Source organism: Caretta caretta, chromosome 2 (genome assembly GCF_965140235.1).
Source record: "Caretta caretta isolate rCarCar2 chromosome 2, rCarCar1.hap1, whole genome shotgun sequence".
Classification (NCBI taxonomy): Eukaryota; Metazoa; Chordata; order Testudines; family Cheloniidae; genus Caretta; species Caretta caretta.
Genome location: NC_134207.1, coordinates 192,810,558 through 192,826,921, shown reverse-complemented (window position 1 = coordinate 192,826,921; position 16,364 = coordinate 192,810,558). Strand labels below are relative to the sequence as shown.

Genomic DNA, 16,364 nt, shown 5'->3' with positions numbered 1-16,364 from the left:
AAAGCAACACTTCTGTTCTATGTTATGAAGCAAATATCACACGCTATACATTAGCAACAACTGTCTTTAAAAAAAAAATACAGCTTGTTTGCTTGGCAGACCTATTGCGTGAAGACCTACATTCTGGAGCAATCTGGGGGTTTCTCTATGATACTAATTAACATTGGGTGAATCAAAAAATTGATTCACTTGGTGTAAGGGGTGTATAAAAGTATACTCTCTACTGTGAAACCTAGTCAGATTTTATACATACAATAGCTGTATAGTTATAGAGAAAGGCGAATGTGGTACTTACACATTGTGGTAGAGAAAGGCGAATGTGGTACTTACACATTGTGGTAGAGAAAGGCGAATGTGGTACTTACAACTGAAGAAGAGACTCCTGCTTCAGAGAACAGGAATCAATCTTTACATACATTTTTGGGAAGTATCCTGAATTGAGTGCAGCGTGCAAAGCACAAGTTTCCACGCCCACCCCTCTTCTAAAGAAAATATAATGTCTTCACACTTAACTCAAACTAAAATTTTAAATTCTCTGCACCATCAAAAATAGGGTACACATATAGTACACACATTGGTTATGGAACAGTACAGACTGCTTACATCTGGATTCTTCAGAGATGTTACAGTAAGACAAGTTCCAATCTGGATAAGATCATACTATCATATAGTCAAGCCTTTACAGATATTTACAATATTACTACACTTAGAAATTGAAAAGTAAAAAAGGATTAAAGAGAATATAAAATAAGATGAAAATTAAGTTCTGATCATCCTTGACAGATAAAGAGAAGTTAGACAAACATATAAAGCACAAATATAATGGAAATTGTGCTAAGCTTCTATCCCACCATCCCCTATTCTGCAGAAAGCCTATAACTTAAAGAAAAGCATAATCTTTGCTGAGAAATAAAGAGAAGAGATGAAACTAAAGATCCAATGAAGCGCATCAACAGTCCCTCTCACATGCTTAAAATTAAGCAGGTATGTAAGAGTTTTGAGTGCCCAAATACCAAGCAACAGAAACCAAAATGCTACTTTACAGACTATTCTGTTACAAAGACCAGAAAAAAACCCACTGAGTGAAAGAGCTAAAGTTTAATCAGACTGTGATGAAACCCATAACTAAAACAAGAGACAAAAAGAATTCCTCAACAACTATTTGACTATCAAATATTAAACCACTGCATCCACAAAGCACCTGTAATCCCTGAAACTGTCCACATGCTGAAAGAGACCCAAAAAAATCTCCTCCAAACAGTGGTACCCTCAGGGATAGCAAAATTTCAAATGAGAAATTGGAACCTGAACCCCATCCAATTGTTAGGCAGCTAGTGCAATTGTTTGTTGGAATAGGAGAAATAAAGCAGGATCCAGGAGATCAGTGAACCCTCTTATATTGAACAGAAGTACTTGTGGCACCTTAGAGACTAACACATTTATTTGAGCGTAAGCTTTCGTGGGCTACATCCCACTTCATCAGATGCATAGAATGGAACATATAGTAAGAAGATATATATACATACAGAGAACATGAAGGTGGAACATGAGCTCATCTTAATTAATTAGCCTCTTAGAGTTGGTATGGCAACTTCCACCTTCATGTTCTCTGTATGTATATATATCTTCTTACTATATGTTCCATTCTATGCATCTGATGAAGTGGGCTGTAGCAAACGAAAGCTTACGCTCAAATAAATTTGTTAGTCTCTAAGGTGCCACAAGTACTCCTGTTCTTTTTGCAGATACAGACTAACACGGCTACTACTCTGAAACCTCTTATATTGTTTTATCAACATTTCAAGAAGGGGTAGCTTTGAGATCATATATCTCATCCCTTTTCAGAGAATTGTCCATTTAACCAGATTGAAAGCCGCCACCATGCAGATGTTGCTCCAAATCAATATTGACTGTGTTCAGTTTGGTAAACTAGAAAACCCTCTAGAATATAGTAGAGACAGGTCAAGCTGAAAGATGTCCATTCTCATAAAATAGTACATTAAAAATAATCTTGTCAGAACAGGCATCTGGAAAGGGGATGCACTACAAACAATCTTATTCACCCACGTTCTTATTCATTCACCTATGCTGGATTGGTTTTTTAGCATTAGCTTCAGCTAATATACAAATCCAGTTCCAGAACACAGGTGCAGTTTTTGTTTTGTTTCAACTCTTTATTATCAAAACAGAAATATATACAATCATTTGACCATATTCTTTACTGTCTCTTGTCCATCATCCTTCCACAATAAATCTTTATTATATAAACTGTGGCGGGATTAGATTTAACCGCATTGCAACTGACTAGGAATCCTGTGCTAGCTTCTGCAAACATGGGGTGCAGGATGTTGTTGGTATAGCTTTCAGCAACAGAAAGAGTTGTATCAAAGGCCTACTTTCAGTCTTCTGAAAATTGGATCTTGACCTGAGTCAAGGATAATCAGATATCTATACATAAAATGAGGAACTAAAAACTGATGGAAATTAGGTGGGGCCCCAGTTAGGATTAAAATCTTCTTGTACTTCAAAGAGTACTAAGAAGGATTAATTGTAAGCAAAGTAGATTGGACGTTTACAGAAATAACACTTTATAGAGAGTCCATTTTACAGCCCTCTCCCAGAATGATATACTGAAATGCTAGTGGAAAGACAGTGCAAAAGTTGCTCAAACAGTGGACTCATTTGTTTTAGCTTTGTGATCAAAGGTGAAGAGGATAGATTTAAGTCCATTTTCATTAGAATGTACCTGACTAGCTGACACTAAAACCACATGATGAGAAATTGCTACAAAGGCAAAAGGTAAATTTGCATCATAACGCAAAGTCAACTTACTGGAATATGTGGCAGTGTAATTGTTACTTCATCTCCTTTACCAACCTGGAGCTCCCCCTCACAAGATGTGTCTATAGATGCTGGCTTAAAATCATCTGAAGAGGAAAATAAGTGGTAGTAAATACATTTCACTTCTAAATTGTTTCTAGAGTCTCCATGATTTCTCTTCTGAGCTAACTCATCTCCTGCTTTATTCCTGATTAGAAGGAATGTAAAACATGGGCTAATGCTACTATTTAAAGAAGAGCTGGACTAATGCATAGGCATAACACATCTAATTATGTGGATACCAGCTCCTTAAATCATGTGATTACCTCATATTTTAATCTTTCAATTTTTTTAAAAAGTAAGTTTCTAGCCATTCTGGTCAAGGAAAAGCTTCAACATATGACCCAGGTATAACCAATGCAGTGACATTTGAGTCTGAAGACAGTCTGAAACAAGCAGCCAACACAGCATGTGAGTGCGGGTCACTTGCCAGGATTATCCGGGTATATTCTCACATTCTCATTTCCCTGCCTTTTGCGGGGGCCTTGGGCACTGGTGCATCTCGGTCCCTCCTCTTCTCTGCCTGTGGCACATAACAGTCTAGTCTCCTGTGTGGCACTACTACTTTTGTCTAATTTCAGTTGTTGGGTTTAGTCAGTGGGTGTTGGTTGCCTGTGATACACAGGAGTCAGACTAGATGACCTGGTGATCCCTTCTGGCCTTAAACTCTATGACTTTAAGTGGTGAACTGCTCCAAGTATCTCAACAGATTGTTAAATGTAAGACTGAGTGGTTTGTGGGGGGACCTGCCATCATAACCTCAGAACTCCCTGTCTGACAGAAGCAGAAGAATACAGTGGGCCGAGCTCAGCTACCCATGCAGATACACCCTTGCTGCGATAAGTTCTGGTCAGAGCCCCTAGGCTTCTACCTCTACTTCTCCAAGTGGGAGAAGGGAGCAGAGAAAAGGCCTACATGCTATTGCCCCTCCCTGTATGGGAGAAGGGCCCCCTCACCAAGCCATTCCAGATAGAGGGTGGGAGCATGACATAGGAATGGAATTGTAGGGGCAGATCCACAGGAGCCCTTGTGTCGGTCAGAATATGCCTGAGGTAATTTAAACCCCTAAGATAGCTCACGAAAGTTCATGCTCAAATAAATTTGTTAGTCTCTAAGGTGCCACAAGTACTCCTTTTCTTTTTGCGAATACAGACTAACACGGCTGCTACTCTGAAACCAATTACTAGCTATTGTTTCCCTAAATGTATCAGCGTGGACTTGCTGGGTTGAGTAACAGGCAGCTGCAGAAGGTTTCCCTAATCTAGTTTAGCAGCCAAAAGGGAGCAGGCCTCTTAGCCCCCCCCTCATTTCTCATTAATTGCTATGTGTGCATGTATCATAAATAATTTTGTGTTTGTTTTGAGCCTGACATTTTACCAGAGCCTCCTCATTTACAAGTCTGGCATACCTCTCTCTTACATATACATACAGGAATGGTAGGAGCCGGGGTGACTGACAAAGGATTTCAATACTAGGCTTCTTTCCTAGGGTCAGTGGCAGACGAAGATACACCATGCAAAACATTCTGCCTCAAACCTGTAGCAGATACTATTTATTTTCAGGTGGACCTTCCTGCCCACATGGAAGGCTGGGGCCTTTAGCAACCACAGTATAAGAGGAAAAAATAGCAAAAGTGGCTTTCCCACCCCATGCAGTGAAGCTTGAAGGGCTGTCAGAAAACTCATCTCCCAGAACTGCCAAATACCACTCATCTGGAGCCAGACTCCCACCTGGAGGGAATGGGGGAGGTCATGTCATGCTCTTTACAGTGTACTGAAGGATTTTGATGGACATTTCAATAAATCTTAAGAAACTGTGTGTGTATGATCTCCCTTATTCAGACTTTCTCAGGTGAAGCCAGAGCCCTGCATCTTTCACAGTATAAAGTTTAAACTATGTCATCTGATATGACACTCAGAAAGAGATTCACTTCCCTTTCCCCCACCCACCCATAATTTTTACAATTACTTTCAAACTAGCCTCACTTTAATTTCCTTCCCCCATCTAAATTTGCAATTGAAAGTTGCTGCTCTCCACATAACCAGGTAAGAGCCTAGGAAGGAGGAGCTGGGGAGGAATGGGCAGAGTGGATGGCGAGCTGGTAAGGGGCCTGTGCAGCGGTTGAGGTGGTAGGGGACATTGGACAGTTAGGGGCTAGGGCTCAGAGGCAGGAAGGGCAGGTGAGAGGAGGAAGATATGGGGGAAGAGAGTGGGGGATCCCAGCGCACGGAGTGTAACGAGGGTCCCCGGAAAAGGGGACAAGGTTGGACTCCTCCTCTCTCCCTCTGAGGCGGGTGCAGCCTGGGGGGGGAGGCAGGAAGTGCGGGGGCCGGGGTGTCCTTCGGTAGAGGAGTAAAGGGCTAGGCCAGGGGGTCCCCAAGAGGTGCAGGAGGGACGGGATCCCGGGCAGGGCAGGGGGTCCCAGGGGCAGGAGTATCCCCGGGAGCAGGGGGGACGGGGGCAGGGCGGGGGGTAGCCCCGGGAGCAGGTGCAGGGTGGGGGCAGGATCCCGGGCAGGGCGGGGGGCAGCCCCGGGAGCAGGGCGGGGCAGGGGCCCGGGGCGGCTGGCTCACAGCGGATGGTGTGGAAGGAGGCCTTGGGGCGCCGCTCGAAGCTCTCCCCCAGCTGCAGCCCGTGCTCCTCCTTGTCCAGCAGCGGGTTCGCCGAGCCGTTCATGCCCCTGCCCGCGCCGGACCCGCACTCAGCAGCACCCGGCAGCGGCGGATCCCCCGCCCCGCTCCCTTCCGGGGCAGCGTGTCACCGGGAAAGCGGCCCGGCTGCAGGGCGCGCCCCGCGCGGGTAGGCCCAAGGGGGGCGGGATGGGGGGTGTCTGGGTGGGGTGTCTGATACGGGGAGCAGACTGGGGATGTCTCGGGGGGAGGAGGTGTTGGAGAGCAGGACAGGGGTGTCTGACACGGGGAACAGAGGGGTGTGTGGGAGGGGAGGGTGGGACAGAGGGAAGGGCTGTCTGGGGGGCGTGGGGGGCAGGCTGGGGGTCTCTGACACAGGGCAGCCCTGTGCGTGCAGGATCAAGTTCCCACTGAGCGCTGAAGAGCTGTGTGGCCCATGAGCTCTCTTTAACACCGGTCACGTCCACACCGAGAAGAGGCATCATGTTTGTAAACACGTTAACTCATGGGGCGATAAACTTAACTTCGTACCTAGCAGAGATGGGGACAAGTTGGGTTTAAAAACAAAGTAACTTTCAGACCAGCTAACGTGTCTTTACATGTGATTGTCCATGTTCAGACTAAACTCAATATCATGTATAACGCCATGTTGGTTAATATTTTTCTCGTGTAGATATCGCCAATGAAAATGATCAATTGGGGGGGGGGTTTGGTTTGTCTTGTTAAAAAACGTACTGTATCTGCTTCTGTTTATTGTCTGACAGAGCACATTGTAAAGCCTATTAGTTTACTCTGACTTTTTTGAATCGTTGGGCCGAGTTGTGAGGTTTTTGTTCTTGCAGGGTTTGGGACTCTTGTTACTCTAACTTTGTCATAGATTTTTAAGACCAGAGGGGATCATATAGTCTGACATCCTGTATAACTGACCAAATAATTTTGGCCTTGTTTTAACTTGGTTCTGTATACACCTTTAAACTTTGTATTTGTGAATGGGTAATGTCATGACTGCACTATATAAATAAAATATAACATTTTTGCTTTGGTGAGGCATTGTTGATTTTTACCTGAAAATGGGGATGTTGTCTTCATCCTTCGTCTTATGTTTTTGAATGTCAGAGGTCAGTAGCTCACTTTTATTTTTTTGTAAAATAACACAAAGGCTCCAGTCCAATCTGTGCTTGCACCAGCATGGAATCCCACTGGAATCATTGGGGATATGAATGGGTGCAAGGTTCCTTTCAAGTGGATCAGATTGCAGGATCAGGCCCATAGTGTGGGGACAAGGTGATAGTTTTTGTGGCTTCTGTATGATGTATAAGAGGACCAGAAGTGTGTCTTATTGACTGTTTTTGTTTTTAATCTTAGAAATCTTCGGAAAGTCAAGTCTGATCGTGCCTGGTTTTGCTGGAGGACTTTCGTGGAGGTTTCAGAGAAGTAGGTTTGGTGCTTTCTAAGCCTGGTGCTTAGAGCGAGTTACAAGAAGTCCCTAAGAAGTGCAAGCTATAACCCTTTTCTTGTTATTTCTTATGTTTCTAGGGCCTTGATTGTCTTTTCTGAAATCAGAGATGGAAATATACACCTGAGGAAAAAACACTTTAAATCTGCTTTGTCTGTATTCATATGGATGAATCCAGGATGTTCCAAGGAAACACATTTGATAATTACTTGAATTCAGTCGCCCCAATTTGTGAAGATGATGCTTTCCAAAAGAAAGGGCACAATGCAAGGACCCTTAGCCCTGAAGAAGCTGAGAAACTGGCAAGAGATCAAGTCTTGGTGTCTGACTTCAAAAAACTGAAACTGGAGAAAGAGGCACAGAAGAACTGGGATCTGTTTTACAAAAGAAACAGCACAAATTTCTTTAAAGACAGGCATTGGACAACTAGAGAGTTTGAAGATTTAAAAGCATGCCGGGAGGTGAGCCATTACGTTAGTTCTACAAGTAAAGGGGAAAATATTGCTAATTTATTTTCAAATGATTTAATAGTTCTCCAAATAAGATATCAGTGACAGATCACTGTTGTATGTCAAGTGTGCAGTGTTGTGTAGTTGATAGCCTCCATTACTTTTAAGATAAAATATTTGAAACGTTTTTTGATTGGACTTTTCAGTCTGTTCTCTCCTCACTATCTCTGTTAGCAGGCTCCAACCGGGACCCATCTGAAAGTTTCAAAAGTTGAAATCTCTTATGAAGTCTTTGAATAATAGTGGATGATTGACCTATATTTTACATTCAGACCAACTCTCTCTAGAACAGTGGTGCCCAAACTTTTCCTGTCGTGCCTCCCACTTACCAGTAATGGAATTTGTCCATGTCCCCCCCTCCATTACTGTACAATTGGCTCAGCAAAGGAGCTTGGGCTGAAGGCAAAGCTGGGGCCTGAACGGGAAAGGAAGAGGATCTGAGGCTAGAGGCAAAGCTGGCCTGGGGTTGGAGAGGGAATCAAACAGAGCTGGGCCATGGGTGTGGCTGTGTCTGGGGTGGGGCCATGGCTGCAGGTGGAGCCAGAAGCAGAGCTGTGGCTGGGGCAGGGTTGGAGAGGAGCTGGGGGCTGAATGGCGCTCCCTCTCCAATCCGCATGGGGGCTGGCCTGGGCCTTTCTCTCTGCACCCCCTAGAGGGGCGTGCCCCACAGTTTGGGGACCACTGCTCTAGAATATTTGCTCTGTGTCCTAAATTATATCCGAGTTCCTCTCTTTCTTCCAATTTTCAGACACAAGTTGCAAAACTTCTGAGCACTCTGTTATAAAGTCACCTATCTAGAATAGTCAATGCATTAAAATATACATTTTAAAAACACATTCAAATGTATTTGTTGTTCACCCTATTTAATAAAAGGGCCAAGGCAAAGAGGATAGCATAATTTGATCGTTGCTGAAATGAGTAGATCACAAATGAGATTTTAGTGGTTTTTAAAGAGAAACTTAATGTAATATAAATTGCCAGTGGAAGGATACTTCCGATTTTAAACTGATAATTGAAACTCTAATCCTAACTTTAAAATGTGAAAAGCAGTATCTTTGTACTATGAGGATCAAACACAAGTGATGTTCTGTATGCTTGGCCTCTTTCTCCCATATAGTTTGAAGATCAGAAACTGACCATTCTTGAAGCAGGCTGTGGGGTTGGAAATTGCTTGTTTCCACTTTTAGAAGAGGACTTGAATATCTTTGCTTATGCCTGTGATTTCTCTCTAAGAGCTGTTGAATATATAAAGGTTGGTGTGATATTTGTCTGTATTTTTAGTGCTTCTTTAGAAATTTGTGCTCTTCAGAGTCCAGATTATCTAGCTTTGTTTTCTTCTATAAGGATGGTAAACTGTCCTGTATGGAAGAGGAGAGAATCTGATATACAGTATTGAAGCTTAATTTACAAGAAATTGAATCATCACTGAGGACCTGATTTTCTAGTATTAAATTATATTACTGTAATAGTAAGTGTGAATGTTGTACTTAGATATTTCCTAAAAGTTAAGTTTGGTCAATGAGAATAATAGATTGATTCAGCAAAGAAAGTCCTTTCCCTTCCCCCCCCAACGTACCTATGTCCTGACAAACAACACAATACAACACAAATTTGATTTGGGACATAAACTCAGCTGTGACATCCTTTGCAAGGAAGGAGGAGGGACAACCAGAGTGATCTTGAAAACAAAAACTGAGAGGCTCTTTTCAAGAAAATTTGAAGACCTATTATAAACAGATAGCATGTTTATACTCATTAATTTATTTTTATACAATACATTACACCCTCGCTAGAATGCCTAACAAACCTTTGGCTATAATGAACCCAGTCCGTGGATCCTACCTCCAGCCCCGGGGCCGCTGGTGTAATTGTGTTATTTTGACAAAATATGCAGAATTTTAAAATATTGTATGCAGAATTTTTAATTTTTGGCATAGAATTTTTAATTTTTTGGAACAGAGTTCCCTCAGAAATAGTGACACAGCACTCCAGTGACACTGTAGTGCTTAGTGAAGACGCTACCTATGGCAACAGGAGAGCTTCTCCCATCAGCTTAGGTACTCAATCTTCCCGAGAGTTGGTCGATATGTTGATAGGAGAAGCCTTCCTGTCAACATAGCACTGTCTACACTGGGGGTAGGTTAGTATAACTCCATCACTCAAGGGTGTGGATGTTCCACATCCCTGAGCCAACAAAGTTATACCAACATCATTTCCTAGTGTAGACCATAGTGTGACTATGGACTTGAGTAAACAGAAAGCTTGGAGTGAATGCACTTTTGTAGTTCTGTTTCCTTTTTGTTGTGCTCCCAGTTTAAAAAAAAATAAAAATCACAAAATACAATTTTGTCTTTTATAATTTTATAGCGAATGCTGTTACTTTTCAACTAAAGTAACATCTTTTCACTCCATAGAAGAACGCTTTATATAATATTGAGAGATGTAAAGTATTCCAGTGTGATCTGACCAAAGATGACCTTCTGGAAAATATACCAGCAGATTCTGTGGATGTTGTCACATTAATATTCGTGCTTTCTGCCATTCACCCTGACAAGATGCACCTTGCCTTGCAAAATATTTATAAGGTAAATATGTAAGTATAGCTTAACAGTTTTGGGGGGGAGGAGGTTTGATCTTTTTTGACTCAAGAATACGATTCCACTCTGAAAAGAAATTATGTGAAAATGACAGGTTTCAGAGTAACAGCCATGTTAGTCTGTATTCGCAAAAAGAAAAGGTATTCGCAAAAAGAAAGCTACTGTAGCTCACGAAAGCTTATGCTCAAATAAATTGGTTAGTCTGTAAGGTGCCACAAGTACTCCTTTTCTTTATGTGAAAATGGCATCTCCTTAGTTAGTACTTTACTCCCTAAGTGAATTCAGTCATATTTGCTTACTATGGGGACTAAAAGAAGTTTTGACTACATTTTTCCTCTGTTAGTTCTGAGTGAGTGACCTGGATTCTCCTGTGGCTTGTGCATCATCAACATATCTAAATTCATGTTACAAAATTTTTCATGTTGATAATATGACATCTACATTGAATCATAGAATCATAGAATATAAGGGTTGGAAGGGACCCCAGAAGGTCATCTAGTCCAACCCCCTGCTCGAAGCAGGACCAATTCCCAGTTAAATCATCCCAGCCAGGGCTTTGTCAAGCCTGACCTTAAAAACCTCTAAGGAAGGAGATTCTACCACCTCCCTAGGTAACGCATTCCAGTGTTTCACCACCCTCTTAGTGAAAAAGTTTTTCCTAATATCCAATCTAAACCTCCCCCACTGCAGCTTGAGACCATTACTCCTCGTTCTGTCATCTGATACCATTGAGAACAGTCTAGAGCCATCCTCTTTGGAACCCCCTTTCAGGTAGTTGAAAGCAGCTATCAAATCCCCCCTCATTCTTCTCTTCTGCAGGCTAAACAATCCCAGCTCCCTCAGCCTCTCCTCATAACTCATGTGTTCCAGACCCCTAATCATTTTTGTTGCCTTTCGCTGGACTCTCTCCAATTTATCCACATCCTTCTTGAAGTGTGGGGCCCAAAACTGGACACAGTACTCCAGATGAGGCCTCACCAATGTCGAATAGAGGGGAACGATCACGTCCCTCGATCTGCTCGCTATGCCCCTACTTATACATCCCAAAATGCCATTGGCCTTCTTGGCAACAAGGGCACACTGCTGACTCATATCCAGCTTCTCGTCCACTGTCACCCCTAGGTCCTTTTCCGCAGAACTGCTGCCTAGCCATTCGGTCCCTAGTCTGTAGCTGTGCATTGGGTTCTTCCGTCCTAAGTGCAGGACCCTGCACTTATCCTTATTGAACCTCATCAGATTTCTTTTGGCCCAGTCCTCCAATTTGTCTAGGTCCTTCTGTATCCTATCCCTCCCCTCCAGCGTATCTACCACTCCTCCCAGTTTAGTATCATCCGCAAATTTGCTGAGAGTGCAATCCACACCATCCTCCAGATCATTTATTGCTGTAGGGCTGGGTGTTAGAAGAAAAATCTTTTTTGCAAGTAACCTAAGCAGATTTGCTATATGGTCCTTGAGACGCAGCACATGGAATCACATGATGCCATTTTTACAGCATGACTTTTTGCCTTTTTAAGAAATACCCATTAAGAAAATGCTATTATGACTTGTTTTTATAAAAAGGAAATCAGCTGATTGGCTGAAAGTCAGATCAGAGATAAACAATGCTTTCTCTAGGTTCCCAGCATTATTTTCTCTTGGTTTTTGTTACCATTTTTATCTATACCGAGCACCTTAACACACTAAAACAAAATGCAGTGTTGTCAGATGTTTTTAATGAGAACTAAGTAACATTATTTTTCCTTTATCTGAATTTAAAGTTTCTATGGTAGTGTGTTATGTTGATAGTGACTAAGGCCCTGATCCTGATGATAACACTAACATATGTGCTTAACTTTACACACGGTGAGTAGTCCCATTGAAATCAGTGGGACTACACACAGTATACAGAGTTAAGCATGTACATAAGTCTGTGTGGGACTGGGGTCTTAGGCTTCAAACAAGAAGTAGAGGAGGAGCATTAGCATCTCCTCCTGTGAAGTGCTGAGATTTTTCAACTCTGATTGAGGATTGAAACTCAGCATCCTGCAGGAGCAGACACTAAAATGAAGAGCTGATAAACGCACAACTACTTTGAGATAACTGTTGTCCAAAAATATTTGGCTACTGATTGGGAAGAAAGGTTCAAACTTACATTATTTTTATTTGCAGTTCGTATTTGGATTTTTATATTATAGGATATTTACTGTATCACATCAGCTATACTCTGACTAATAAAGGTTAGGTTTTGATATACTTCAGAGGTTGTTTTCTAAAATAGAGATTTATTTCCTAGCTCAAATGGGACAGAGGCTAATTACTGTTTTCTTTGTGAAGATGGCTTAGCTCATTTAATCCATTTGTTCACTTCTGCAGAAATTTACAAGCCACAAATGTTTGCTCTCCTTTAAATAATTTTGTTATGTCCACTTTACTGATATATCTGAATTTTATCTGACAGATATTAAAACCAGGCAAATGTGTCTTATTTCGAGACTACGGGCTCTATGATCATGCAATGCTTAGGTTTAAATCTGGCAGCAAACTTGGAGAAAACTTTTATGTTAGACAAGATGGGACAAGATCATATTTCTTTACTGATGGTAAGATATTTAATAGAAACTTTTTTCTCTGCAAGTTTTTTGTTTAAACTTGCTTCAGTGAATCGCTGCTATGCCTTTAAGGGTTGCTTGTTACATATATGAACTATGCAACCTTGGTGTAATTTGTTTTCCAGCTGTATATGTTTGTTTTATAAAAATGGCAGGACTGAAGGAGCAATTTGATCTGTTGACAGAACTACCTATATGTACCATCATGATGAGGCCACAGCATTATAGGTTTAGAACTTGTTACCTGCAGTGGCCTCATTCAGATCAATACTCTGAAAGAAAGAGAAAAATGCTTCGGAAAAGATTTGGTCTCCTACATCACGAAGCAACTAAGGGATGCAGTTATCCCATAATAGTTTTATTGCAATGTTCTTACGTGTATGAAGCCTGATTTAAAACCCATTGAAGTCAGTGGGCCTTGAAGCAAACGTATGACTGGAATGAAGGAAAGCTTCTACAAGCTTTCATTGAGGTAACACTGTGCTAATAATTTGACTAGTTGTGACTGCTGTCTCTTCTGGTAGATTATTTCCAAGTTCAGCCAGCTCTACATTTTAGTAAAGATAACTTTTAAAAGCATTTCATTATCATCATCTTATGACACTAACAATACTTACAGTAGTACCTCAGAGTTATGAACACCTCAGGAGTGGAGGTCGTTCATAACTCTGAACAGAACCTTATGGTTCTTTCAAAAGTTTACAACTGAACATTGACTTAATACAGCTTTGAAACTTTATTAACCAGAAGAAAAATACTACTTTTTTTTTTAGTGGTTTGTATGTACCACAGTACTGTACTGTATTTGCTTCTTTTTTTGGTCTCTGCTGCTGCCTGATGGTTTAGTTCTGGTTCCAAATGAGGTGTGTGGTTGGCTGGTCAGTTCGTAATTCTGGTGTTCGTAACTCTGAGGTTCTACTGTATATAGTCTTTCATTGAGGGATCTCAAAATGCTTTACAAAAGAAGGTAAATGTCCCACCTTTATGGATAGGAAAACTGAAGCACAGAGAAATTAAGCAATTTGCCCAGAGTCTTGTACAAAACTGGGATTGTAACTCTGGTCTCTTGACTCCCAGTTTCGCTCACTGAACACTAGAGAACAAATACTTCCCTGTATTAATTATGGGGCTACATGAAAGAAAAAAGTCTTTTTTTCCCCCCTCCTTTAAAGCAAAATCAAACATTGAAAGTCTTTTGGAGCTAAGTAAATAATTTTTATATTTTATGACGTAGTCGGTTACCTAGTTGCTGCTCATATTTAAAAATAAAAGCTAATTCCATTGATCATTTTTGAGATGCTTCTGTTCTTTAAAGGATATTAATTAAATTTAAGATAAATAATGCAAGCAGCTATGCAACTTAACCCAAGCATTCCTAAAGTCATTTTTGTTCATCAAATAGCTTGTTTAGTTAAACTTATACTGGTAATTGTGGCAAACTGAGTTCTGCTGTTGGAGGGAGGGACTGGGGGACCCAGCCTAGAACTGGAAATTTGAATTCAATCTCTTGTTAGGTATTTCGAGAATGAGATATCACAGTTGAGTGTTTTGGATGGGAATTCTTAGTGAGGTTTTTTTCCTTGAATTTTGAAGATTCTGTTATTACCTGCTGTCTCATTTTCTTGTGGTGATATGAAAACAACCTGTATATTGTGCAATAGTAGCGAATGACTCTTAAAATATCATTCACCAGTGTCAGTTCTCTCCAAAATGGCCTGTTGAGTTTAACTGTGATCTAACAAATTTGTTTTTCCAGGAGTTTGATAGGCAAAACATATTGTCTAGTGTAGCAAAATGTGCTTTGTGACCACTTGGTGGTGGTTCGTGGAGGAGCTTGCCAGTCAGGAGGTGCTAGCGTTCCTCCTTATTTTCAGCTGAGAGAAATTAAACAGATGAGAGAGGTGAAAGGAGGAGCAAATGCAGATAGTGATTGTTCCTTTTTGAAAGGGATAGATATTGGCTCAAACAAGATTATCAGTTTCTCACCTTCTCAGAGAACTAATTTTTTCACTCCCCTAAATTATTTTTAATTAGTAGAGGAGTGAGTGTGTAGATCTTGCTCATAGCCTGATTTCATTACAGTGAAGTTGTCCTATGGTGGCAGTATCCAGGGTGACCTTACAGCAAATGTGAAAAATTGGGACAGAGGGTTGGGGGTAATAGGAGCCTATATAAGAAAAAGACCCCAAAATTGGGACTGTCCCTATAAAATTGGGACATCTGGTCACCCTAGCAGTATCTATTATTTATATTTCAGTAGCTTGTATTTCTTGCACTGTACAAACGACAATGAGCAACAATTTCTGCTATGGAGAGTTTACAGTCTAATTAGGTAGAACAGATAAAGAAAGGTGTGAGGGTAAACAGAGGAGAAATAGCAGGTCAGCGGCAGAGCCAGGTCTTCTGACTTCCAGTCCAATGTCCTGTCTCCTAGGCCTCGCTCGCTCCTCCAGGGAAAGAAATACTTCACTAAGGTTTCTTCCTATGTGTGTACGGAAAGTAAGTTTGAACTGTAGTATCAATGTAGTATCAACATTTCCAGTGTGCCACCTTACTTTTTTTTCTGTTTAACTACAATGTGGGAACTTGGCATATTTTGCCCCTCTGTAGAGAGCAAGGCGAGTCCACCACTGAAATCTTCTAAGTGGGGTTGAAGCGGGACTTAAGATGATGCATTGGCTTTGTGCTGGCCCACTACACAATGTGAAAATAATTTCATAGTGATTCAGAAGAGGAATGGGAAAACTTTCAATTTAAAAGGATAAATGCACACAATTTGGGAAACAGATTGTGTTACCAGTTTAAAGCCCCAGTCCTGCAAGCTGCTCTGCATGAAAGCAGAGCCTCATAGGCTTCAGTGAAGCTCAGTGCAAGTGTCGGTGTCTGTCTGCACAGAGCAACTTGCAAGTTTGAACCCTTTGTGATTTTCATGAAAGTGGATGTAATTAAGTAGTTAAAAACAAATGCTTGTAAAAATGCTCACTAGTACTTAAAAACAGTCTAAACTAATTTTTAGTAACACCACCTTTCATCTTTCTCCCTTGTAGAGTTCTTGTCTCATCTCTTTAAGGCTGTAGGATATGAGCAAGTGGTCAATGAGTATGTGCTGCGAGAAACTGTGAATAGGAAAGAAGGCCTGCGTGTTCCAAGGGTTTTTCTTCAGAGCAAATTTCGAAAGCCTCTGAGTGAAGCATGAGTATTTGCTAATGAACCACAGAAACGCTTGTTTAAATGGGGTGTTGAAGGGGGGAAATCTAGTGTGGTGTTTTTCCTTGGCTGTACAGTCCTGGAGTCTGCTAAACCAGAATGACAGAATCATGTTTTCCAAAACCTTCTGTTTTTGATCCTTGGGTATAGAAGATGAGAGTGACTATTAGAATACAATTTTAAGATAGGATAAAGGTACCTATATACAATCAACCTCTTTGAGTGCCTAAATCTCCCCTTTTTAAAGTAAATTCTGTGCACCATTGTGTGCTCTTGTGTGATTTTAATATAAAAATGTGTAAATAAGACAGTCTGTTTTTAAATAATTCTCCAAGGATTTTGCGTAGGATTGTAATTTTCATTAAGGAAAGTATGTTGTTGAGCATAAACAGGCTAAATGTTAATTATAAGCCAATGTTTCCACTAGTTGCAAGAATGGATTAGTGTTGTGTCCCTTCTCTTTCATATTAAAACTATTTTATATTTCTGCTAATGCA

The 16,364-nt window shown here is 41.1% G+C and overlaps 2 protein-coding genes across 4 annotated transcripts in view; one reads left to right on the top strand and one right to left on the bottom strand.

The window, feature by feature from the left end:
* EAF1 (ELL associated factor 1) overlaps positions 1 to 5,586 on the bottom strand; it is a 24,515-nt gene extending 18,929 nt beyond the window's left edge. Inside the window, exons 1-2 of the mRNA XM_048838728.2 lie at positions 5,454 to 5,586; positions 2,833 to 2,927 (exon numbers count right to left, since the gene is read on the bottom strand). Coding sequence (XP_048694685.1) covers positions 2,833 to 2,927; positions 5,454 to 5,556 — 198 coding nt within the window. The 5' untranslated portion in view covers positions 5,557 to 5,586. The remainder of the gene's footprint in view (positions 1 to 2,832; positions 2,928 to 5,453) is intronic.
* Positions 5,556 to 16,364, top strand: METTL6 (methyltransferase 6, tRNA N3-cytidine). 3 transcript variants are annotated; one of them, XM_048838726.2, is made up of 8 exons: positions 5,556 to 5,679; positions 6,876 to 6,944; positions 7,047 to 7,427; positions 8,593 to 8,727; positions 9,890 to 10,060; positions 12,510 to 12,651; positions 15,095 to 15,159; positions 15,708 to 16,364. In XM_048838726.2, exons 3-8 carry the CDS (start codon positions 7,131 to 7,133, stop codon positions 15,735 to 15,737), a joined length of 840 nt encoding a protein of 279 aa, XP_048694683.1. In that variant the 5' UTR covers positions 5,556 to 5,679; positions 6,876 to 6,944; positions 7,047 to 7,130; the 3' UTR covers positions 15,738 to 16,364. The 3 variants fall into 3 exon arrangements, with proteins under 3 accessions (XP_048694683.1, XP_048694681.1, XP_048694682.1); XM_048838724.2 differs by lacking the exon at positions 15,095 to 15,159; XM_048838725.2 differs by lacking the exons at positions 5,556 to 5,679; positions 15,095 to 15,159 and adding an exon at positions 5,866 to 5,995.